The 26,163-nt window shown below is 43.2% G+C and overlaps 3 protein-coding genes across 13 annotated transcripts in view; 1 reads left to right on the top strand and 2 right to left on the bottom strand.

Moving 5' to 3' along the window:
• CC2D1A (coiled-coil and C2 domain containing 1A) overlaps nt 1-4,623 on the bottom strand; it is a 51,584-nt gene extending 46,961 nt beyond the window's left edge. The window contains exons 1-2 of one of the 3 annotated variants that reach the window (XM_077921497.1): nt 4,374-4,621; nt 2,739-2,847 (exon numbers count right to left, since the gene is read on the bottom strand). In XM_077921497.1, the coding sequence (XP_077777623.1) occupies nt 2,739-2,795 (57 nt within the window). In that variant the 5' untranslated portion in view covers nt 2,796-2,847; nt 4,374-4,621. The other 2 variants (XM_077921498.1, XM_077921499.1) reach the window with 2 other exon arrangements.
• Nucleotides 4,624-4,714: 91 nt separating this feature from the next.
• On the top strand, nt 4,715-19,125 carry BRME1 (break repair meiotic recombinase recruitment factor 1). 8 transcript variants are annotated; one of them, XM_028713219.2, is made up of 9 exons: nt 4,715-4,802; nt 7,305-7,353; nt 8,186-8,393; nt 9,594-9,654; nt 12,817-12,945; nt 13,614-15,326; nt 16,613-16,737; nt 17,159-17,251; nt 18,527-19,125. In XM_028713219.2, the coding sequence occupies exons 2-9, from the start codon at nt 7,323-7,325 to the stop codon at nt 18,666-18,668; spliced, it is 2,502 nt and encodes an 833-aa protein (XP_028569052.2). In that variant the 5' UTR covers nt 4,715-4,802; nt 7,305-7,322; the 3' UTR covers nt 18,669-19,125. The 8 variants fall into 8 exon arrangements, with proteins under 8 accessions (XP_028569052.2, XP_028569057.2, XP_028569061.2 ...); XM_028713224.2 differs by having other exon boundaries at nt 12,817-12,912; XM_028713222.2 differs by lacking the exon at nt 4,715-4,802 and adding an exon at nt 4,864-5,421.
• A 595-nt stretch (nt 19,126-19,720) lies between these two features.
• On the bottom strand, nt 19,721-24,239 carry NANOS3 (nanos C2HC-type zinc finger 3). 2 transcript variants are annotated; one of them, XM_077921500.1, is made up of 2 exons: nt 21,455-24,239; nt 19,721-20,223 (listed from the first exon to the last, which is right to left on the bottom strand). In XM_077921500.1, the coding sequence occupies exon 1, from the start codon at nt 21,959-21,961 to the stop codon at nt 21,536-21,538; it is 426 nt and encodes a 141-aa protein (XP_077777626.1). In that variant the 5' UTR covers nt 21,962-24,239; the 3' UTR covers nt 19,721-20,223; nt 21,455-21,535. The 2 variants fall into 2 exon arrangements, with proteins under 2 accessions (XP_077777626.1, XP_077777627.1); XM_077921501.1 differs by having other exon boundaries at nt 21,032-24,239.
• Between the last annotated feature and the right edge of the window lie 1,924 nt (nt 24,240-26,163).

A 26,163-nucleotide genomic window follows, 5' to 3' on the forward strand; every position in this document is an offset into this window, starting at 1 on the left:
ACACTGAATTTTTTCCCATATATTCAATAAATGTTTTCTGATCTTCTTTAAACGTATGTTCTTCCTGTTCTCTTATTCTATATGTTATGCCTCCTTTATCTGTGAGTTACAGAGAAGACTAATAATGGTAGACAAACTGCCTTTCTGGTAAGATATTGCCTGCGTGTAACACCCTGCAGCAGGGTATCGAATGGCAATAGATGGAACGTGAGACGAAGTCTTGTCCCAATGGAACTTAGAGTTTCATTTCTCTGTAACAAGAGTAGTGTTACTTCATAACCACAGAAGTAACCACACAAACCTGCCTGAATAATGGGCATGTTAGAGCTAGAGATGCCGGAGAAATTATGTCAAGCTTGGATACAATACAGGGATGTGTGTGGGTGTGGGTTCTTCTGAAGCTCACCTCAAAGAAGATATGTGTTTTACAACCCCTTTAGGTAAAGGGTAAAGGGACCCCTGACCATTAGGTCCAGTCGTGGCCGACTCTGGGGTTTCGGCGCTCATCTCGTTTATTGGCCGAGGGAGCCGGCATACAGCTTCCGGGTCATGTGGCCAGCATGACTAAGCCACTTCTGGCGAACCAGAGTAGCACACGGAAACGCCGTTTACCTTCCCCCCAGAGTGGTACCTATTTATCTACTTGCACTTTGACGTGCTTTTGAACTGCTAGGTGGGCAGGAGCTGGGACCGAGCAACGGGAGCTCACCCCGTTGCGGAGATTCGAACCGCCAACCTTCTGATCGGCAAGTCCTAGGCTTTGTGGTTTAACCCACAGCGTCCCCCCCGTCCCCTTTAGCTTTTCTAAAAAATACAGATTCCTTTAACTACCTCTTGCAGCGTAGAACAAAGACTTCTGCCTTAAATATTATTAAGCAACAGTATGTGAGCATATTGTATGGATACTTATTGCAACAAAAGTACTAGTTTTCAGGGGAACATAAATGACATTATGAGTCTACTGACAGAATTATATGTTGTTTTTACTATCAGAATTGATGCTACTCTACTGGCTACTATATTATTGGGGGCGCTTCGAACATTTAAATTGTCCTGATATTGTACTTGATCTATTAACTGAACTTTCATTGTATCACAATTTTTACTTGTTGCACAGGAGCCTGATGCCCTAGGCAAGTGCTTGTTCCCTTCCACTAGGGCCTATTTGCTCAGCCCTTATTAATCCACCAGCTGAGGAAACAGCCTTCAGAGCTTTCTCTATTTGCTAAGGAATGTTATGCCACTGTCACATACGTGAAGGATTTTCAACAGCAAGACTACACTGAAATATAATTGCCCTACATTATGCTGCTTTGCTCTGCCTACTTGGAATCTAAAAGGGTGGACTAGACTCAGAACACACCCAAGTCACACCCACATCTTGGAAAACATCTCCAGAACAAGGAAGCATTTTGCACAATAATTCCTCTCGCAAGCAGACTATGGACTAACTTGTTGCTCTGCCACACCTACTGCCAGTTTACAAAGCAGTGAAGAAGGCTCATCACACATTCTCTCCCACTTCTCACTCTGCCCCCTAACCACAACGCAGCTGGGTCACAACCTTGCCAATTTTTTATTGGTGCAGCATCTAATGATACTGTTACAATTAAAATGCATCTTGTATCTTTAAACATGGTTTCAGTAAGCTGGAAACCCTAAAAAGCAGAAGCACTAGGGCCAAATTGTGCATTTGGCAACCCAGTAAGTTAACATTTGTTAGAGACATTTATGCTTATGACAGAGTCATATACAATGCTTTTAAAAACATTATCAAACTTCTTTATTAGAGTCTATCCTTTTATTTTAAAAAGGTAAGTAAAGTTGTATTTTTAACCCAGTTAGATTGACTGTTAGCTTCGCAGGTTGTACAACCTGAAAAAGTTATGTTATTTGCAGATTTGCCTCCTTGGGGAGGGTCAGCCCCTCCATGCATGCATGGGGAATAGTGAGACTTAGGATAGGCTTAAGCTGGTATGGGCAACTAGAAACAGAAAGACTACAAAAGTCTTTCTGCAACATAAGCATGAGGAGACATTTAGGTAAAGGTAAAGCTACCCCTGCCCGTACGGGCCAGTCTTGACAGACTCTAGGGTTGTGCGCTCATCTCACTCTAGAGGCCGGGGGCCAGCGCTGTCCGGAGACACTTCCAGGTCACGTGGCCAGCGTGACAAAGCTGCATCTGGCGAGCCAGCGCAGCACGCGGAAACACCGTTTACCTTCCCGCTAGTAAGCGATCCCTATTTATCTACTTGCACCCGGGGGTGCTTTCGAACTGCTAGGTTGGCAGGCGCTGGGACCGAACAACGGGAGCGCACCCCGCCGCGGGGATTCGAACCGTCGACCTTTCGATCGGCAAGCCCTAGGCGCCGAGGCTTTTACCCACAGCGCCACCCGCATCCCGAGGAGACATTTACTCAGGAGCATTTAGAATTATAGGGATGAATTATAGAGTCTGGCAAGACTGGCCCATACTGGCAGGGGTACCTTTACCTTTACCTTATTTAGAATTATACTGCTACAAAACAAGATTTCCTGTGGCAGAAAGATTACACACTATGGGCATAAAACAAGAGTGGCAGGAGAGGACCTGTTGTGTGTACACATTGATATTTCATAGTACTCAAGATGTGAAAGCAGCATCTTGGAACAGATACCTGCACAGCCTAAAACAAAGTGCTTTCAAGAAAGAGCACCTAAGACAGATCACACCACAGAAAAAGAGGATAGCAACCTACCTGTCTAGGTGTGGCAGCGCCTTTGCCTCCTGAAGGTGGCTTCCTGTTCCTGTTCATTTCTCTTTGTTCTGTTCTCAGTCAGTGCAAGACAGCATCAGGCCAGATGGAGCTGGATATTTTAATGGGATCAGTCAGAAGTTGTCCCTGTTTCCCTCATCCCAGTTATCCGCATTATCTCCCTCTTCTGCTGATGGTTGCCCAGCCCCCACTTCTTTTCCAAAGCGCTTCCGGAAAACCGCAAGTGTGTTCCATTAATATTGCACACGACATGCAATATGTGACACTAAGTCATGAAATATGTGCCACCATACCTCCTCTGTTTTTCTCTTCTGTCTGGTGCCATGCAGCCCAATCCTATGTGTGCTTACTTGCAAACAAATCCTGAAGCTCATTGCAGTGCCAACACTAACCACATACATTGGTTCCATTGAATTCAGTACGGCTGAAATCACTGGGAATAAGCCTCAATAGGATTTACTGCCAAGCTAATGCACATAACATCAGGCTACTAAGCCCACTGCCACTGCTTTCCATCTTACTCGCCTCAAATGCCTACACTACTATGCCTGTCTTATCTGTTTGCCCACATCACTCCTAGCCAGCCGCAGTTTTATTATTTGTTTGTTTGATTGACTGATTTATATACCACCCTTCATCCAAGGATCAAAGGGCGGTTTACAGAATAAAAACACAAACAACATAATAACAAACACAACACTAACCCCACATGCTTTCCCTCCCCTTCTTTCACTCTTAGGAGAAAGCCTCACCATCCCTGCCATTAATCTTAACAATGTCTAAAATGAATACATATACAGTGGTACCTTGGTTTACGAACTTAATCTGTTCTGGAAGTCCGTTCTTAAACCAAAGTGTTCTTCACATGCTTTCCCATAGCAGAAGGACTCGATTTACAAATGGAACACACTCAACAGGAAGCGAAACATGTTCTTATTCCAAGGCAAAGTTCACAAACCAAAACACCTACTTCCGGGTTTGCAGTGTTCTTAATCCAAGTTGTTCAAAAACTAAGCTGTTCTTAAACCAAGGTACCACTGTAGTACTTTTGAGTCTGTTTTTTAAAAAAATATGCTTTTGAGTCAAAATTCAAAATGCAATAAGTTGATACGATTACAATAGTATCATAATCCCACTGAAGGTAGAAGACAGTGGCTTGCTTAAGGAGAGATTTTTAATGAGAGCACTCCATAAAAGTCATCGGGGGCGGCGGGGGGGATGTTGGACAATGTGTTCCATGGGACTTATTCTCGGGTAAAAAAATAACTACCAAACTTTTAGAAGACATCTGAAGGCAGCCCTGTTTAGGGAAGCTTTTAATGTTTAATAGGTTGCTGTATTTTAGTGTTTTGTTGGAAGACAGATCGGCGGGGTATAAGTAATAAATTATTATTATTATTATTATTATTATTATTATTATTATTATTATTATTATTAACATGCACAGGGTGACAGCCAAAATTATAAATCTGGACTTTATTGTTATCATTCTATACTTATTCATTTTTACCCCACCTTTTCCCCTGACCAGGGTCTCAAGGCGGCTTGCAGATAAAACATCACCGGTTCATGTTTCTCCCGCCGCTTCTCTTCCTAAAAACAATAATGCTGGCCTACCTTACGGGACTGTTGTGAGGATAACCGGGCCGCGCATGCGAAGGGACTTGGAAGGCTGCGCCGCTAACCAGAGAGTGGCAAGGGCCTCGGCCGCTGCCCGGCTCCTCGCCCTTCGCCCCTCGAAGCTCCTCCGCCCCCAAAACCGCACGCAAAAGTTGGGGTCCAGCCCTTCTCGCTCCAGCCACACGCACTTCCGTCTTCTTTCCGCGACTAGCCCGTCAACCCCCGACTTGCTTTACGGCTCCGTCGCGAGCACGACACCGCGCGACGGCGCCCGTCGGGCTTTACGGCAGGCTTTCCCCTTCCCAGTCGGCAGACAGAGAGCGCGGAGGGAATTAGTTGCTGAAGCCTGGCAGGCCAAAATTTGGAACAAAAGGCAGAACATTGTGCCTCCCCAACCCCAATGCACGCCGTATTTTACTGCATTTAGTTAGTTACTTTTTTTAATAAATAAAAAAAGCACAACATTGCTTCGCAAATGCTTCCTGCACTGGGCGGGGGAAAACAAACAACCTAAGAACAAAATTTAAAAATTACTTCCAGTAGCACCTTATAGACCAGCTAAGTTTGTTATTGGTATGAGCTTTCGTGGGCATGCACACTAATGCAGATGCCCTAAGAACGTAAGAGGAGTCCGGCTGCTGGATCGGGCCCACCTAGTTATTACAATGGCCAAACAGATGCCGAGCATATAATATTATAAGGAGAGCCCGGCTGCCTGGATCAGGCCAAAGGGGCTCAGCATCAAGCCCAGGATCCTGTCCCCACAGTGAGCAGAACCTGAGTGCGAAAGGCACCAGCCATTCTCCCATTCTTGATTCCCAGTAACTGGCAGCCGGAGGCATCGCTGCCTCCTTTTTATCGCACTCCGGTTGGAAATCGGAGCGGGGAGGCCGGCCGAGAGACGTTGCAGCCGCGCTGCATAGCCTGGCATGGTTCAGATTTATTTCCCCGCTGTTGCAGCTGGACAGGCTGAGGCTGAAGGATAGTTCCTTTCACCAAACCTGCACTTTTGGCCACGCGTCACTTTTTCTCCATATAGCAGGCGGTAAAGCAGAGAAGAAGAGCAGTTTGCAACGAACACTGAAAGATACAGCGACAGGATAAACTTGCTCTCTTAGCTGCTTGCGGTTGTCTGTGTGTTTTGCCACCCTTGGAAAAGGGTCCCCGAATAACACCAGAAACCAAGAGGTGTTCGTTCTACCCTTTTTCCATAGTTCTAGGAAAACCGATGGTGGGGGCGGGGGGGGGAGGAGAGGAGATTTGGCGGGAAAAGTCGTTAGGGAGTTGCCTCCCCTCGCTTTTTCTGCTGCTCAAAAAGCAGGTGCTCCTTTGAGTTCCTCTCTTGGCGCGCTTTTGTATTTAGTTGTATTTTCCCCCCTCATGACTTTTGTTTTATGGATACAGCAAACATCGACAGCACAAAGCAATAACGTTACTGCTGATTACATAATTTTTTCCCATTTTTGAATGCTTCAGCCCCCTTGGCTTAATATTTTCCCTCCAACTTAGGGCCCATCAACGTTGCATATCATAGGACCCAACTCCTAGGGGCTCCCCAAAATAAAATATTTGATAGGGCCGGGCCCCCACAAAGTTGATAGGCATTCCCATTCAAATAGTGTGTGTGCACTGCATCCATGTGATTGATTATGCAGGGCAGGGATTAAAACCCAACATCTCAGTCTGGATCTGATTCTCCCCATCATATTAATATTTTTTAAACAGCTGTATGCTTGCTGGTAAGGGACACGGGTGGCGCTGTGAGTAAAAGCCTCAGCGCCTAGGGCTTGCCGATCAAAAGGTCGGCGGTTCGAATCCCTGCGGCGGGGTGCGCTCCCGTTGTTCGGTCCCAGCGCCTGCCAACCTAGCAGTTCGAAAGCACCCCCGGGTGCAAGTAGATAAATAGGGACCGCTTACTGGCGGGAAGGTAAACGGCGTTCCATGTGCTGCGCTGGCTCACCAGATGCAGCTTTGTCACGCTGGCCACGTGACCCGGAAGTGTCTCCGGACAGCGCTGGCCCCCGGCCTCTTAAGTGAGATGGGCGCACAACCCCAGAGTCTGTCAAGACTGGCCTGTACGGGCAGGGGTACCTTTACCTTTTATCATTGCTGGTTATGTTTTCTGCTTTGTGTTCACAGAATTATTATTTTTTTGGGAGAAGGGGGCAAGGTCTTTCACTTGAAGTTAAAGGTCGACTTGTGACTGAATCTCCTGCACTATTTATTACATGGTGTTGAAGAGAAGCAATGCAAAACAATGGCGGCTTTGCTCTGCAATGGGATTAAACGTTTAGAACTGATTTCTGACAAATGGCTTTAATTGTCCATTTAATGATAACGCAGTACGATACTGTTGAGATGTAGAGTCCGCTGAACCAAGAGTAATGCAGGCAGCCCTGCACTCACAGTGGGGCAAATGGGTGCTTGGCCCATGCCTCAATTTTTTTAGTTTAAGATCTTCTAATTTGTGACTTGATGGACAGTGAGGGCCTCCATGCAAAGAATAACAGGAGCGATTTCAGAACAATTAGCAAATAAGACACAGTGAGTGCATAACAAAAGCCTCATCTGGAAGAGCCCCCAAAATTTGCTAACTCAATACTTTCCCCTGGCAGGGTGAGTTTTTGATTATCACAGTTAGCTTATAATTATTAAGGGATCTGAAAAAACAGCCTGTATGGTAACGTATGTTACCATAAAAAGCAGCCTGTATGGTAACGTATGTTACCATAAAAAACAGCCTGTATGGTAACTCTTGAAGAGTTAAACTTTCTATCACATACTGTACTAGAGTTTAGTATGCATGAAAATGTCTCAGAACAGCGTGTGATTAACTTTGGCTGTAAAAACACCATGATATAATGTCTAATAATGCAATATATGTTATTTTAATAGAAAACATTGACCTAAACTGATATTTCCCTTTAGATCTACCAAGCCACTAAAATGAGTAAAAGGAAGAAGGGACAAATTCCAGGTAATAGAATCACGCTGTTATTTTTTGTCTTTATATAAGACTTCCCCCTCCTCCAATTTTTTCAAGCCATTTCCATATTGTGGTGCTTCAAGACCAGGGCTTAGTGTCACTAGCAGATTGTGCAGATCTGATTTTCTGTGTACACAAATAGCACATGACAATTAACACACTCAGTTCTGTGTATTCTGGCTCCTCCCCCCAGCCACTACTCCCCTGCCCTCAACTGCCCTTTTTGTTCTGGGCAGATGCTCAGGTGTGTCTTTACCCCCCAAAATGCTAATCTGTGCTTAATTAATCCTCAATTAATCCTCAATTTGTGGATTAATCCTCAATTAAATTAATCCTCAATTTGTGGATGTGCACAGAAGTGTCATGGTCTCAGTTCAATAATACATAGATGATGAGGTAGATTGTTGCTTATGAAAAGTTTGCAAGCTTACCTGGGAGTAAGGCAGTGTAACTATTTGCATATCACTTCCAAAAGCTGTCACATTGCCTTGGAACCTAAGCTAACTTAATGAAGTTCATGGGAGAAATGTTTCTAAAACCCTCTTCCCCCCTGAGTAAGCATGTCTAGGTTTGCAATGTACGGTAAGTCGTGAGAGCATGTACTTCAATAAATTAAGCAGATCCACTTAAATTACGTACATTTAAGCCTTGTTATTCAGTAGCAGACTTAAAGCATGTGCATTGAAACCAATGCCTATTGAAATCAACAGGATTTAAAAGTGTTCTCCTTTAGGTGATTAATGTATTTTATTATAAAGTCAATATTAATTACTGTATTTATTTTGCAAAAAGATTGATTAATATTTTTTTCCCCAAATAAAAGAAGAGAACAAGGAACATGGCCTATCCAAAGCAAACAAGTGCCTTAGGAGGAAGCTTACAGAAGGGAATGATCCAGAAATGCCAGTACAGAATTTTCATTCTGACAATTCTTCCACAAAAGTAATTGTATCAGGAACAATTCAAGAATGTCAAAGAAATAGCCTAGCAAACATGAACACAGAAAATTTAGTAGCAGACCTGGATACAAGGTAATCAAGTTTGATTCAAACAGAGTATGAAATGACTGAAACATGGTTGGACTGGACAGAGAAATCAAGGGGTGGCAATTGATAAGAGAAAGACAACTGAGACTGCTCATACGATTAAATTGTGATTGTTCTAAAGTAAGGCTTCTGGACAAAAGTTTTATTAAGCATGCGAATTCACATGGTCAGATTATAATGATGCAACTAGAGCGATTGCACCAGGACCCATTCCTGCAAAGGGCTTCAGATTCTGTACTCTCAGTGTGTAAAACAGTAAGTCTCTAACTGTCGTGGAAGTAAAGTTATAAAGCAAAATGTGCAGGCAACTTTCTAAGTGATTTATGTGAGATGAGTCAGCCTGGCTGCTCCCACTTTTCAATGTTTTTAGCCCCTAGTTGTGTACTTTGCCCCGGGATGCGAGTGGAAGTTGTGCACCGGTGGCGCGGCAGCAGCGGGAGGCCCCATTAGTGAAAGCGCACCTCATGTTAAGAACGGTTTCGGCTTAAGAACGGACCTCCACAACAAATTAAGTTCGTAACCGGAGGTACCACTGTAATGTAAACCTTTTTGATCGCCAACAAAAATATCACAAAATACTGAACAAACTTTCAAGCTGCCCTGCATGTTTCAGTTTTAAAAAATAATGGAGGAGACTAATGTCCATTTAATAAGCGCCCAGCAAAGTCTCTTCATTAGAAGATCTAATGCCATCTTTCTTCAAGTTCTAGGATCCCTTTCTTTGACAAAGTCCCCATGATATTTTTGCAAAGAAGCTGGTAAAACCTTTAAAGCCCTATACGGCCTAGGACCCTCGTAACTATGGGACCGCCTCAACCAGAGCCAGGGCTTTTTCGGCTGTGGCTCCGATCTGGTGGAACACTCTGCCACAAGAGATTAGGGCCCTGCGGGACTTGACATCTTTCCGCAGGGCCTGCAAAACAGCTGTTCCGCCAAGCCTTTGGCCAGGGCACAGCCTAACTCTCTCCTTTGGCAATCTTCACAGAACTCTACCCAATGGTTGCCATCAATTTGATTTGAAGTAATTTTTTAATGAAATGATTTTAAAATGTTGTCTTATTTTATTGTTGTTAGCCGCCCTGAGCCAGGCTTCGGCTGGGGAGGGCGGGATATAAATACAAAATTATTATTATTATTATTATTATTATTATTATTATTATTATTATATTTGTTGTCTTTTAACAGCAAGGCTTCATTTGAGAGGAAAGAGCAAGATAATATGAAGGTTTTTGTACCTCTGTCTCAGGTAAATTCCGTCTCAAGTAACATTAGCAGTATATTTAACTGTAGAGTAGCTTTTAGTAATTTATTGGTTAGGTAAAGTAAACTTACAAAGTATAGCTGAATAGATTTCCTTTGTGTTCCTTATGTGGACATACTGCTTGATCAAATCCAAATCCTTGCAGTCTCTATGTCATAAATCTCGCAAGAGAGGATATCAGATGTGACTGATATGCAGCAAGATTTACCTGGTAGATATTTGGGTAATTGACTGACACCTTTCATCTATCTTAAGCATTGTATCAGGCAGTTTGTTAAGGCAACAAGGGAATAAACCCCATTGAACCCAATAGCCTTACTTCTTTGGTTTGCTCTGTGCATAGGTTTGCTCTGTGTAAAGAGGATGATTCACTAAACCTCCTTACACATTATTTCAATGTGATGTCACAGGATTGCAGTGGCTAGCTTCTACCAACTTACTAGTTGGGCATTCAACAGCCAGAAGAAGAGACCACAAACATACACAGATATATACACCTATTGCTCCTCCATGCATATATTTCTACGCGTGTGTAGACCCTTCAGCCTCCTTATGCATTGAAAGACTGTATGAGACAGTCCAAATGGACTTTCCCCCTCATAAAATCTTCAAAATATGTGAGCTAATCCAGGTGTTTGCAATGCAAGAATCTGTGAGTTTGTTTCTGATCATGTTGTTTGGAACAATAGCCAATAACATTTCACCATTCAAAATGTATACTGGCAGTGATTATATTGCATACTTCTGTTTGTCATGGCTGAAACACCAAGGAAAATGATCTTAAAAGCTTTTTTAAAAATCCAAGGAAGAGTTGCTGCAATTAGGGAAAAGGGCAAGGCTCTTCCACATTCTCTGCTTCTACAGTGTATCAACCTACCAGTGCTGGATCAAGTACTATGGTGGCAGTAAGCGAAATGAAAGTCACAGAAAATAATTTGTAGTCTCTTTAGTCACAGAAAATAATTTGTACAGACGGTGAACATTTTGTGTGCGACCTATTGATGTATAGCTAGGCCCGCATCAGGATTTGAAAAGTTGCTTAGAATTTCAAACAATGAGAAGTACAATGCAAACCCAAACCACTAGTGGGCACTCAAAGCCAGAGAGAAATGAAACCAGGGCAACAAGCCAAGATGCTTTTGCTTGCACAGCTGGCTCAGTCCTGACCTAAATACATCTTCAGCAATGGTCTGTCTAGCTTTTTCTTGAAAACGGTTATAGCCAGAAGAGCAGCCTGTGTCGTTCTGCACAACCTTCCTTTGAATTCATAAACTTTATTGCTGCAGATTAAGGCCAAGGGTTGCCCCTTGTACATTTTCCCCTAGTGGAGTTGTAGAGCGCATACTCTGAGAACAGAAGGCCCCAAGTTTGAACCCCAGCATCTCTAGTTTAAAACGTTGAGTAGTCATGAGTGAAGATGTCAAAGACCGCTGCCCTGGATAGCAACTTCCAGCCAGAGTAGACAATACTGACCTGGTATTAAGAAACGCCCTGAACTCCTAACGCCACCCCACCTCTTTATTGGGCCAAAGAGAACCCAGGAGTCCTGGCTCCTGGCCATCAGTTACCTGCCTCAAAAAAACCACTCAGTTTACTCCCTTGCGGAGAACATTAAGTTAAGCACTCCCTTTGGGCAACAGCCTCCTTCCTTCCCTTTATATTAAATGTTTGCAGAGCCATAGCTGTGGGGGGGGGGGGGAGCTGGGTTTTCTGCCCTGGGTGAAGCCTCCAGAGGGGCAGCATTAAGGCTCAAAACTGTGTGTGTGTGTGTGTGTGTGCACGCGCGCGCAAATGCATGTGGGGGGGACGCCAAACTGGGTCTTTGACCCACGTGAAATAAAACAAAGTTTTACCCCTGATATATGTGTTTATATTTTAAACAGTTAGTTTGGCTGTGGTGGCTGCAGCAGGGAGGTGGAGAGGAATACCCCTGCCAGGAAAGTTCTGAGACAAAGGGAACTTGGACTGCCAGCAACTGGGCAATCACATGCAGGATGAGTCCTGTCATGCTCGGCTCCAAGAGGCACTGCTGCTTCACTGTAGTGGGTCTCCGGGAAACAGTTTTCCTGTGGAAATGTGGACACAAAGATGTAGGACCACTTAGGGCCAGCCCAAGACATCTTGATGCCCAGGGTGGAAAAAGGAAATTGGCACCTGCTAATTAAACCAGGGTATAACCCACCAGGTATAGCTGTGAACTATGCGGCCCCTCAGGTGCCCGGGCACCCACAAATTTAAAATGGAGATGTGCCCCCCCAAGATTCCAATTGGTGGTGTGTACACACCATGGTGATGTTGGCATGCCCTGGGCACCCACTGTTGTAGGGGCAAGGTGGCACGCATGCCACCAGGAAAGTCACCTGCTGAAGCCCAGCTGGGGGAAAATGAGACACCCCCCCCCCCCCCGATCTGGTGACTCTTTACTTTCCATTAGGTGCTAAAATCTCTACATGTAAATTTGGATCATTTTTCTTTTCTTTTTTCAGTGCAGGATTTTTTTTAAATGTGGGGCACACTTGTGAACTTATTATATTTGCATTTTAATAGTTATAGTAAATTACTGTTGTTCTTTCACTTTTGTGGAATTATTTGTTGCTCACAACATCTTCTGACAGTAAAATAAACTTGAACTTCTGGTGCTTCTCATTTTGAGTGAAACTACTACCAATACTTGTTCAGTAATTTTAATAATTTGAACCTTAAGTTCCTCTGAATGGAACCCCACTTGCAGATACGATACTTCCATGGAGTACCTTGAAGATACTATTTGACAATTCCCTCCTGCAGCCCTCTGTGCTCTTAAAATCTGCTCTGGAGGGTTGGGAATCCTCCCAGGGCAGCAAGGAAGGTGACACTGGGAGCTGCAAGGGGAGCAAGAAATCAGTGAAAATTGTTTTCTGCTGGTGGGAACCTCTGTTGGATCACAATGCCTTTCAGGATCCATCTGATGAGGTTTTGTCCAATTTTATTCCTGTGCAAAATCCTCAGAAATTTAGGGCAGTCTCAGTAGGTCAAAAATAATTTTCTTTGTTGAGCCTGATAAATCTAATCTCTTGATGCCTTTTTGCTTAATTTTGGAAGTTGCTGAGGAAGAGTATAGGATACTCTTATTGTTATTCTTATTCTTACTCTTATTGTTGATCGTAGGGAGGAAAGCTGGTACCAAAGTTTACGAAGCCAAGAAAAACATTGGCTGAAAAACATGGAAATTTTGGAGGAGCTGTAACAACTGGGACAGAAAACGTACAGCAAGCCCTTCCTTCTTATCTATATAACGTAATGTATACCCTTGTGATTTAGAGAAGTGTTTCCTTATGGCTAGACGTGGGGAAAACACTTTCGTTTTTGTACTGATAATTAAAGACAAACTGCACTCTTCTAGTTCAAATTAAGCACACTGATAATTTCCAGAGGGCTTTTAATGATTAGTTTTAATCAAGATATACTGACATGTTATTTAAGGATACTGTTAGCTGTGCTGTTTTATTTGTATATACTGTACTGTGGTTTTTTATATTTGATTTAAATAATAATTCTAAATGACATTCCCTAAGAGACAGATCATAAATAAATAAATAAATAAATAGTTTTAACTGAGTTAAATCAGAAATCAAGCCTATATCGGGAGTAACTGGCAACACTCCCAGGCACCCGGCTTGGTCTCCTGTTGACCTCCCTGGCTGCATTCCCCAGCAAGATCCAGGCTAGGTCTCGATAGGCGATTCTTCCCAAACGTGGGAAGAACACACCCCCTCCCTCCTGCTCTCCCGGCAGGGAAAAGGAGATAGACAGAAACGTTTTACATGCTTTTCTTTCTGTCTTTTCAGATGGTTAAATACATAGAAATGCACTATTAAATGGGAACTGGTAGCCATAGTCAGAAAATGCTAAATGTTTGTGCTACTTTTTTCTACTGACACACAATTTTGTCAACTTCTTCAAAGGGTGATTGTATGGATAGAAATATTACCAGCACAGCAAAAAATTATGTCGAGAACACTGTTGCTTCTTCAGAGACACCAGAAGCAGCGGATTCATTGGTGACAAAAGTGAAGGATGCTGGAGAGCAAGTGATCATTCATTGTGAAGAATTAAGTAAAAGTCTGGATGTTAAAATGCAAGATGAGGACAAGATTGGAAGGATAAACAATGGTGGTGCAAACTCAGGCTTAGCTGATTCATGTCAAGGAACAGGGACAGCATCCAATTTACAAGAAAGTATCTGTGAAAAGGAAGTGTCAGATAATAAGGATGTAGATGGTCTGTCTCTAGAGCCATTTAAATGTCAATTCGTTAAGGAGATGAGCATTAGTATGTTGGCAGAGGACAGTGTCACTGACCATATTAAAAGTACCCCACATGAAGAGCATCTTGATACTTCAAACAAGAGTATGGATAAAAATAAAGCTTTCCATGATATCACAGATTCAGATGATGTAAAAGAAGCAAACTGGACCAAAAATAGAAGTTGTAAAGATGCAAGTCTTATTGAGTGCATGTTCAGCCAAACCCAAAAGGAGAACAACAGAATATATTTCCCACTGGAGACAGGTCTATCATTTCTCACACCTGGAGAACAGGGCAAACATCTAAATACAAGCAATGTATCTAGAGACGGAGATACTGATGTCAAAAAAGCAGACCAGGACCTTCCATATAGAAGGGGGGAAACTGAAGAGCAAAATGTCATTTGCAGCAGTACTGAAATTTCAGAACAAGTCACTTTGTGCAGCTCTGCAATGAGTGAAAAGGGGACAGACAAGCTGAACCTGTGGTCAAGTGGCAAACCTGTAGAGCAAAATGGTATGAGTAAAACTGCAAGCCAAAGCAACCCTTGTATGGAAGAGATCATAGTTGCAGAGGAAAACAGTGTACAAGGCCAGAATACTTCCGGGAAAGATGTTCTAGATATTCAATCTATGAGTACTTATTTGGAAAAGAAAGCAGATATTTCTGAATCAAAATGTGAACAGGTTTTTGAAACAAGTGACATGTTCTTGCCACAGCCTGATGGGGTTGTTCACCCTGAGAGCAGCACAATCTCAGTGCAAGCAGTGATTTGCAGCGAAGAGACGGGGAGGAATAAAAAAGAATCTGAAATGAAAGCAAGGTCAGCAAAAAGCACCACTGGCTCACCTGACCCAGAAGTTCCAGTTTTACAGACCCAGAGGAAAAATGGTAGTGAGAGATTGGTGTCTGATACAAAACAGTCTGAATTCAGCAGATGTGATTTGGAACCAGCTGAAATTAGGGAAGTGCTGTCAGGTATTTCCCAGCAAAATTTGACTGAGACTGCCAAGGCAGAAACAAACCCAACAGAAAACTGTTCTGCTGACATCTACATGGAGGGAAAAGAAGAAATTGTAACCTGTAAGGACAACAAGAGCAAACCCGCCCATGAGGAAAATGGCCTCTCCACAGTCAAGGTTCTTCCAGCACCACTGGTGGTGGGCGATCCTGGTAGAGAAATGAATGCTGGTTCCGAAATGCAGAAGTCTCTCCTTGTATTAGGTACAGGTTGCAGCAGAAATGCACCAAGCGGCCTTGATACTATGATGACCCAAACATGCTCTCCTTGCACAGATTCCCTTTCTCTGGATATGGAAATTCTGTCTAACAGTCAGCTACTGGGCATCTTTGAATTTCCACCACACAAGGTGAGTTGACCATGAATGACTAGATTTAGAAAGTGATAGTTTTACTTCTTCATATGACAGTTACTATACAACAGAATCGATAAGACCTTAACATTCCAGTAATCCTTTTAAGATTGCATTTATAAATGCAAGTATCAGTGCCTATCATATGAATTTATGAAGGAATTGGCCTTGCACTACTACATACTTTTAGTTCATTAGTAGATTTATATCCCACTTCCTTGCCGGAGTCCTTAAAGCAGCTCATAACATTTACAAAAACCAGTGGATTCCAATTTTACTGTAGTTTGAATAATTTTGAATGGTGTTATAGTGCAAAATAATTGTAACAAGTGAAGCGCATCCCAGTAAAAATATTTGTGAACCAATTACAGTAGTATATAAAATGGTCATTTCCAGATATAACAAACCCATTCTAACTAGTACTGATTCTGTAGATTAACTGAAGCTGCAACAATGGAAGCAGTGGCTCCCATTCTAGTTCTTTAAAATAGTTTGTACTAGCCTTTGTGGTTCCTCTGGACTGAAAAGGCTGGATAGAGCTGGGAGGGACTTTGGAGGTCATCTGGTCCAATGCTCTACTTAATGCAAGGTTCGCAATGGGGGATGCAACTATAGGAGCCCTGATTGATGGACATCCCACCTCTGCTTAAATACCTGCTGTGAAGGAGTGTCCCCCATCTTCCTAGTTATTCTGCACTCCTGTCAACTAGCTCTTACTCTTAGGAGGTTTCTTCCAGTGTTATGCCAACATCTGTTTCCTTCTAAGTTCTACGCATTCATTTTAGTTCTGTCTATGTTATGTCTTACAAGGATGTGGGAGGAAATTCTTCACTGTGTGCATAGAGCAGGTGCCGGCCTCTTGCTGAGGGAGGATGGGGATAGCGGCAGTAGCAGTGGGGGCGGGGGAGAGAAAAGGGGCTTGCCAGCAGAACACACTGTAGGTGAAGAATGGTGATCTGTCCCCTTGCCCTCCCCAAAGTAGCTCAGGTTACAAACAATCTCTGCTCGTTTGCAAGAGGCTTCTCTTAAAATTATATCCATCACGTCTAGCCAAAATGAACAATAAAAATTATTTGCATAAAGTCTAAAAGCTAACTAGCAAATATATCTATGTATCAACATTCTGAAACCTCTGTGTCTAAGAACCCATTTATTTAATTATTAACATTATTGCTGTAGATTTCTCCCTACCTGGTTGAGATTGTGATTGAACAAGTCCTTCACTGGTGCTTTTTACATAGAGAATATACCTGTATCGCTAAACTGCATTTCTATCCCTTCAGACATCCTTTCTGGATAATCCACATAGCCCTTCCAAGGATAAAAGTGATCAGTGTGCTGTAGGAGAACAAAGTGGAATCAAAACACCAGTCCCAGCCATTAATCTGATCTATCCAAATAGTGACAGGTGGGTGGATTTCCTAGTAGGAGCTTTCTTGGTACTGTATTTTGCATTCCAGTTGGTATTACTAGGCCTACATATGTGGCTTTGCATGAGTGTGTTCACACACCTGAAACACCAGAGCTAATGGAAGTGGATGATTTTTATTTCCATCTCAAAAGCTTGGGGCAGGCAGTTTTAAGAAAAAGTGCAATAAAAATACATAATTAAAACCTATATTCTACATAAATACTTAATACGCCATTTGTTAGATGTGCTATTTGTAGGATGGGATTGGAATCCTAGGTCAAGGGGTCAGTGACTATTTGGAGCAAAGATAATATCCTTTGATGTCTGAAAAGGCATGACACCTGGAAAACACTCACACTTTTAATCTAGAAATATTGCTGATCTCCTGCTTCTGTTTTCCTTTTTTTCCAAAAAACAGGAATGAGGTGACTGAGGGGGTTTGTGATCCATACAAACAAGAAGATGCAACAGATGTTGTTTGTGGACTGATTAAAGAGCTCTCTAATCTCAAGTAAGAACTTATTTCTGTACCATATCCAATACTTCATAAAAAAGGAGGTTCTTGAAGGCCTGAGATAATGTGGTCACTGCCATAGCATCTACGGCAATTACATAGCTCCCACAGGAATCCTAGTGTAACATTCTTAGCTTAAATGTGCCCGATTTAAAGACATGTTTGGCCTAGCAACCACTATTAGGCATGGTAGTTAAACTGAATGTCTATGTGTTTTATACCCCTGAATGCCAGATGCTGAGGACAAACACTGAGGGAAAGCTATTGCCTTTTATGCCTGTTTGCGATCTTCCTAGAGGCATCTTGCCCAGGACTGTTTTAAGGGTTTACTGAACTGAAAGTCCTATCACAATCAGTGGGATATGTGCCAGATCCCAACAACATCTACTGGGGTGTAAGTCCCACTGATTTCAGATAATTTTATTTTTACATTTTAACCTTTGGGTTAAAATGACTTTTAGGAATGCCTTAAAGGTTTTTTAAATGCCAACATGGCTATGCAGCTGCTTCAAACATTTTGATTAGCCAGACATTAAAGGATATTGTTTTGTGCTGTTTTTAATGATGTTTTGTGTTTTATCATTGTTTACACTGCCTTGATTTGTTATAGTGGTATATAAATACTTTTATAAATAAATAATAAATCAATCTCCCTCCCCTCCAGATCTGGACTCCCTCCCTCCCCACGCTGCTGTGCCCATGCTGCTGCTAACCCCCCTATGGCGATTGCACCAGAGTAATGACAGGGGTCAGATCTGCTGCCTGAGGCAAAATTCTTTGCCTCGGGCACCATATTTGACTTGCTTTATTAAAGTGCCAGCCTTGCTGAGGGCTGACCAGAGGTTGCCTCTTGTGAGTGCTGCTAGGAGCCATAAGGAATTATCAGCCACAGCCACCGTGAGGAAGTAGGAGGTATTTCCCCCTCCCCAGTCACTTTTCCAGCCTGCTACAGCTCTTAGACTGAGGACTGGAGAACATGGCACACGAACCCTTTCAGCTACCTTGAATTATTTCAGCTCTTTAAATCAAATTCCTTGCATTTGTTCTGGAGCAAAAAATAATAATTGTTGGAACCTGCTTCTTTAGAAAACAGTGACTGAATTGTTCTGCAGGGGGTTGCAGTCTATAATTTTATTTCTGCAGCTTACTGCAGAATATGACAATAAATATATTATTATTATTATTATTATTATTATTATTATTATTACTTGAGAAGTGCCTTGCTAACGTGGAACCCATTGTGGTGTGGTTGGGTTGTTTTGTTCTTCCTAGCCGACTTATCATGAGTACACACAGAGACCTGGATTCCTTCAAGAAACTGAAGTTCCGGAGAAACAGACAATCTAGGAAGCTTGTACCTCATAGCAATGTGACAAGCACACTTTGTACAATCAAAAAGAAGAGAGAGATTTAGCGAGTGAATTCTGTTCCTGCTTTGAAAGTTTGCTTTGTTATGGTTTTCTTTAGCAGTTTCATTTAGCAGTGGGGTCATTTATGCTATCTGCATCAAAATAGATTGCTAGATGCAGAATAAAATTAATAAAATGAATATAATAAGTCTTCACATCCCACTAACTACCACAGCAATGTAAAGGACCCTTTCAAATAAGAACTGGGTCCAATGTCTTGGTGCACAATCCAGTAAGTAAAGTTACCTGTATATAAGCTGCGATCAATATCCCTTTCACCATCTCTTAACAAACTCTTAACATAACTTTCTGGGTGTGAACTCTTGTCCACAATTGTGAAGAGTTGCCCTATGTTCAGGCATGTATCTATAGTTCTTCCTCCATTAGGCCAAAATATATCTTATGGAATGCAAAAATAAAAACAAAACCTTAAAATTAAAAGCCAGTTTTACTGTATAGAAACTACGGGATGATGCCATTATTTTTGGGTTCTGGTGTAACCATTTCATTGTTTATAAATGAACTAGGTTAGTGGAATGAAAATGCTGTATTTTGGCTAAAAACTACAAAGTTGAGTAACTTTAAACCTCACTTCAAGTGGAAGAGTTATGTGTGTACTTCGTTCAAACCAATAGAACTTAAAATGCTGTGCACTTTCATTCTTGCCTACTTTATGGTGTCTTGTGTGTTTTGCATTCTACACAGGCAGAACAATTCTAAAATTGGGGAAGATTCTGTGGTGGTAGAATTGCTGCTTCCCAAGCCCTGCCGCTCACTCTAGCTAGGATGGAAGTGGGGTGGGATGCAGCGCTTTCTCACTTAAAAGAGGGCAATTAACTACACCAGCTGCAAGTCTGGTATAATTCTTTGCCCCTTTATCACAGTATGCTAAGACCCCTCATCTAAATCCCCTCGACTGCCCCTCCCTAACTTCCTTGTCCAACAGTAAATCATTACATAGCGATTCATTCGAAAAATGACACATCTTTGGTTTAGGGTTTTTAAAACGCTGTATTGCTTTTGTGTAACAAATAAATAACCATATAAAGTCATAATATTAACCAAACAAAGTAATTATTGACCATACATCTTAAGAACCAAATAAAACCTGGCCAACAAATATCACTTGAAAAACAAGTATGCATTTAAACAAAACTTTAAACAAATACAAACATTGGGAGACTTCAGACCGGTGATTTGGGAAATCAGATAACATTTGTCTCAAGTGGACACTCTTCACGCTGAGTCAGACTTCTGTAATAACATGAATGTGAAATAATTCAAGCAGGAAGAGTAGCTGGATTAAAAAACAAGACTAGCGAGTGAGCAGATTGTGATAGTACTGAGAGAATTCATTTCCAGGCCCTTGGTGTGATGTATCAGTGCCACCTGAAGTAAATGTTGCCATCCTGGACTATCTTTCCCTCTCTCCTTTTTCTGTCCAGGTTCCTTCTGAATATTTCAGTTGATTCCTGCAGACCAACCACTTGGGGTATATTAGATCCAAAGTTTCCCTTGACTTCAAGAAAAGTGCTAGCTCTGGTACAGCTGCAAATGTACCTGAAAGAGATGATAAAATGCACACAATCCTAATCACATTTGCCTCACTAGAAATCTATGCAGCATTTTTTTCTAGTTTGTATCCAGCTGTAATTGTAGGAATACCCACCCCAGAATCCTTTGAGGCTAAATACTGGAGAGCAGGCGTAGCCCAGGAGCATGGCCAGTGGTGAGGGATAAGGGGAATTGTACTCCAACAACACTTGCATAGCTTCACATTGGCTACCCTTGCTGTAAGAGTAGCAATGGCAGGCAAGGGCTGCTTATCTACATTTTTTACTCATTTTAACCCAGGAACCTCCAGGCTTGAAAGCCACTTCAGGGTGGCAAGCTGCTGTGGCTTGCAAGAGAAAAACAAGCCACAGTTCCTAGTTCAGAAGTAACACAAAACCAACCCTTTTCTTGTCCTGCTTGCACTAGGAGTGAAGCGAGAGTAACTGAGCATTTACCAGCATGCTACTAATGCTCAGGAAACCTTCTTCCCATCTGGCAAATATGTCTCTGCCTCAGTCACACATAGACAAACACTTTACACACACACACAAACATACAATCTGAGCACTCTTCCTCCCCCCCCCCCTTTCCAAGGGTGCAGGGAAGGAAGGTTCAAATCCCCTCTGGGCCATGAAGCTCACTGGGTGATCACGACCCCTTCCTCTCTCTGCCTAACCTACCTCATAGGGTTGTTGTGGGGATGCAATGAGTAAAGGGAGAAGTGTATGCTATCAAGCTCCTTGCAAGAAAACAGGAGAATATAAACGTAGCAAATACAATAATAATAAACTGTCAGGCACACACACACACATACGGGAAGTGTGAGCCAGGATGAAAAGTATCTCATTCGGCACCGGAATGTCGCTCAATCGCTCTTGGAGGACAAATAATAATAATAGTTATTCTTTATACATTGAATCCACCTTAGTCTTACTCAGACCCACTAAAGGTCACAAACAACTTAGCCCTGTTCATTTCAATGGGTTTACTCTGAGTAAAAGTTACTTGGATACAAAATGGTGACACTGATGCCCACAGGACCAAACCCACTCTCGCCTTCCAACTCCCCATCCGCCTCCTTTTCCTTCCCCAACCCCAGGGGGCCTTCTTCCTCCTAAACATCCAGACAAGGTCTGGCCATTTCGGATAGTGGGATTTCAAGAGTTTGCTTTTCAGATGCGCTTAACAGACAAAGGCGGCCTGGGGTGGTGGGGATAGGAAGAGGAAGAGTACTTACCACCAGGTTGGAACCTTTGCTGCTGAAAGAGAAAACGAGAGAGAGAGAGAATAATATTCCCCTTCCCACCTTTTTATTTTTTTAAGTTTTAGGAAAGGCTGGCTTCGTTTTGCAGTTGCTTGCCTTCTTCCCGGCCGAATTCCGGACGCAGCTGTAGACGGACGTGTAGCCCTTGTTGGTTAAAGGGCAGAACTTCCTCGTGTGCGCCCGATCCTGAGATGCCCCGCACTGAGGGCAAGTGTAATTTCTCAGGATCGGGCACTGCACCCTCCCGGCCGAGTCCTTCAGCGCGTGCGACGCGTAGATGGCCCTCGACTCGCCGTTGTGCTTGCAGAAGGCGCAGTGGCGCGCCGGCCTGCTGACCCCGGCAGGGGGCGCCTCCTTGCGCGGCGGCGGCGCCTGGTCCGCGAAAGCCCCCGGCCAGCTGCTCCTCGCGCTCCGCCAGCGCATCTCTTGCACCACGCGGGCCAGCTGGAAATAGTCCCTCCACAATTGGAAAGCCGCCATGATCGCCGCAGCCTGAGCTGGTCGCCGGAGCCCTGGGCGCTCCTAAATGCAGCCATGGGCCGTTGTGGCCTCCGCCCAGAGCCAATAGCCTGGGAAGCTCTTCCCACTGCCCCCCCACCGTCAAGGAGCCTGGAGCCAAGAAGTCTGGCTCGCCCCACGGCCCCCCACCCCGCCGCTTGTGGGTCGCCATCCTGGCAAAGTTGAGGGCGTGGCTGCGAAGCTGCAGAGAAGTGTCTCTCGCCGAATGTTAAACGATCTGCAAAAGAAGACTATGAATTGAAAGTGGAGTCAAGAGATGTATGTAGCTTTCCCCGTCTCTCTGTTTGCTTTGTAACACAGATAAACATAAGAAGAACTTAATGAATGGAGGGGGAGGGGAGAGAGAGAATCGCCAACTAAGAAGCGCAGCCTTTGGCTTCAAGAGTTGCTTCTTTATTGCAACTTGCAAAGTTGCAAGTCGGAAGTGTCTGTGCGACTCTCTCTCTCTCTCTCTCTCTCTCTCTCTCACACACACACACACACAGTGCCGGATTTACGCATAAGCTAAACAAGCTCTAGCTTAGGGACTCACTGTCTTGTGCCCCCCCAAAAAAATTAAAGGGAAAAAACTGGATGTACTTTGTTCTGTGTAAATGGCTTTAGGTCCATAAGTTAAAAGTAAAGGGACACCTGACCATTAGGTCCAGTCATGACCGACTCTGGGGTTGCGGCGCTCATCTCGCTTTATGGGCCAAGGGAGCCGGCGTACAGCTTCCGGGTCATGTGGCCAGCACGACTAAGCTGCTTCTGGCAAACCAGAGCAGCGCACGGAAACGCTTTACCTTCCTGCCGGAGCGGTACCTATTTATCTACTTGCACTTTGATGTGCTTTTGAACTGCTAGGTTGGCAGGAGCAGGGACCGAGCAATGGGAGCTCACCCTGTGGATTCGAACCGCCGACCTTCCGATTGGCAAGCCCACGGTTCTTCGGTTTAGACCACAGCGCCACCCTTGCATAGCTTGTCAAAATCATTTCTCCTGCACATTCCCCCTCTTACCTTAACACCACGTCAATTTATTATTAATAGCTTCATCCTCTTTTTTTAAGCCATCCAAATTGCTGGCTATGCCATGCAAACTGCTGGCGCTCAGTTGGGGTAATAAGCTGCCCTTTCAACAGCAAAGGAAAACACAGCAATGCACAGCTGCATTGCATTCAGGTCTGGCTGGTGGCAAAGCACAATAAAAGCATCCCCATTGGAAGGCGAATGGTTTGGCTCTGTGCCAGAAACTAAGCAGACTAGCAATTACCCTGTCTTTTTTTTTTTTTTTTTTTTTGTGCCACCATCAATATACTGTACACGAGGTTAGTTAGGTCCTGACCATTTTAGCTGCACTTTGTTATCATTGGCACCAACGGAGTTTAATTTAGTCCTTATTAAATTTCCAGACAATTACAATGTTAGCTTAACTGGATTGAAGTTTGGATTCAACCTGTAGTGTCTGATGGGGTTTTAGAAGCAAATGAAATAAAATGAGGGCATAATTCACGATCCTGTCACTTAAGGAGCTTAAATGCAACAGCAGGGAAGAGATTGTGACAGGGTGGGGAGGGAGAAGCAAGGGGTTAATGTGAGCAGATGCAGTTGCAGGAACTTTTAAGGTTAACAATGTAAACTGACCTATCCTGTACCCAGTACACTGTAAACTGTACTGTTCAAATATAATAATGGTGCAATGCATTTTTTAAATGTATACAATTATTACCATAACGGTGAGAACATTAATGTGGGACACAAGCTAGCCAAAATTTAGCATTTTAAAAGTACACTTTATTGAAATACGTAGAAGTGGCTTAATCAAGTGCTGAAAAGTTATGAGACCTCCTGCCTGATCCTAAGCTGAGCTGAGTGGAATTAATTCCTTTTATTTATGTATGTATTCCTTATTGAAAATGTTGAATTATAACCAAAAAGGCAGACAAATTAACAAGGTGTGTGATCTTATATCTCAAATTATACAGAACAGTGCAGCCCTGCTAATATCATGTGTTTTTCATTATTTTGATTGGTACAGGTTGCAACAGAATGGAATTAATTCTCCAGAGAGTGTGTTGGGTTTGCAACCTTCACAAAGACTTAACTTTGACTGGATCCTGACCCTGCTTTTTCTGTGCAAGGAGCCTCAGATTTTAGTTTTAAGGCACAGCTAAAGTGGTCTAAACCACAGAGCCTAGGACTTGCCGATCAGAAGGACGGCAGTTCGAATCCCCGTGACGAGGTGAGCTCCCGTTGCTCGGTCCCTGCTCCTGCCAACCTAGCAGTTCGAAAGCATGTCAAAGTGCAAGTAGATAAATAGGTACTGCTCTGGCGAGAAGTTAAACGGCGTTTCCATGCGCTGCTCTGGTTTCGCCAGAAGCGGCTTAGTCGTGCTGGCCACATGACCCAGAAAAACTTTCTGCGGACAAACATCGGGAGCGCCACAACCCCAGAGTTGTTCACGACTGGACTTAACTGTCAGGGGTCCTTTACCTTTACCTTAAAGTTAAAGGGTCTTGGTTGTAAGCTGCAGTCGTAAGATCTTTGATGTCAAAAGAGAAGGGGGGTGTAGAATTTTGTACACTGAAAAACACCTTCAGATGCTCATCAGCATTTTCGTGGCTCATGGAATGCCCTTCTTATGGGAATACTTTCACTAATTGTACAATGCTGAGTGGAGGAGAACGCCTCTATTTCTTCTCTCTCACAGCAAGGGCAAGGAGCCCTTTTCTACAATTATTTCGCTCAAATGTAGCGAAGCTGGAATACTCACACACCTCAGAACTGAAAAGGGCATGAAAACATTAATTTTCAAAATTACAGCCAGAATTTTCATTGGAGTGTTTATATCAAATTAACAATTGCTTTTTATTTTATTTTTCCTGATTCTCTTGATATGTTGCTTTATACTGTTCATTAATAAATGAGATTGGATTTTATTGTTTAATATTATAGATATGCAAATAACTGAGCAGAAGCATTTGTAGGAGGGGGTGGAATTACAGGATTAAGGACACACAAATTGCCTATACATTAACACAGGACATTTGAGGAGGCTCAGGGAACACCACAAAGGCAAAAATAAGAGGGTTTTTTTGTCTGTCTGTTTAAATGGAAAACTACTCCGGAAGTGCCAAATCTGCCAAATCAGGAGACACTCAGAGGTCCATGGGCCAGGAGTTAGTCACCCTGCACTAAATGAATGGTCAATACACATTTATTTGTTTATTCAAACTACAATGTGGAGAACTTGGCCAATAACACTTTCAGCAAATACACTGAGAGGTGAGTAGTGGTGGCAGCAGGGGGGGAGCTCCTGTGTGAATAAACCTGGGGGTCTTATAGGAAATGTGCTAAAAACAGCAAATACAAGGAAATCAAGTGGGGAAATTGAATATCATGGTTCAGGAAAGCTTTTTACCAGGTTAACTGGGTTCAAATCCATTTGTGAAATGGAGCAGTGAAATGTTAAGTATGAACCACAGAGATGGGTTCCTTTTGTTACTGAATAGTTATTGTAAGAGGACTCTATTGGGGTATTCTGATTTTTATTTCCCCCCCACTTGCCTCTTGCTTTGTGTAACATATTGCCCAGGGAAGAGCTCTGGAGAACCCAGAAGCTTTTTCAGCTGTGGGCCGGACTATATTTTGAACGAAATCCTATGCCCCACAAACAACCCAGAGATGCATTTTAAATAAAAGCACACATTCTACTCATGTAAAAACACGCCGATTCCTGGACTATCTGCGGGCTGGATTGAGAAGGCGATTGGGCCGCATCCGGCCCCCAGCCTTAGGTTGCCTACCCCATGTCTAGTCCTTCCCCTGCCCACCCCTCTAATATTCTTAAGGGGGTCTCTTCTCCTGTCTTCAGAGAGTAGCTGGAGGTGAGAAGGCAGAAAAAGGTTCTCCTTTCCTTCCACTCTGCAGTTTTAATCTGAAATATTAGGTGCAGTACTGCGCCCAGAGCTCAGAAACTGCTTGCGCTAATGAAATTCCTTGTCTTGAAATGCACCTAGAACAATGGAGGTGTCAAACACTGCTTGCAATGCAAGAACCTTTTTGCCCGATGTGGGGCTCAAACCCATGATGCTGAGATTAATCGTCTCATGTTCTACCCACTGAGCTATTTGCTGTATTAAAAGGTAAAGGTACCCCTGCCCGTACGGGCCAGTCTTGCCAGAC

Source organism: Podarcis muralis, chromosome 17 (genome assembly GCF_964188315.1).
Source record: "Podarcis muralis chromosome 17, rPodMur119.hap1.1, whole genome shotgun sequence".
Classification (NCBI taxonomy): Eukaryota; Metazoa; Chordata; class Lepidosauria; order Squamata; family Lacertidae; genus Podarcis; species Podarcis muralis.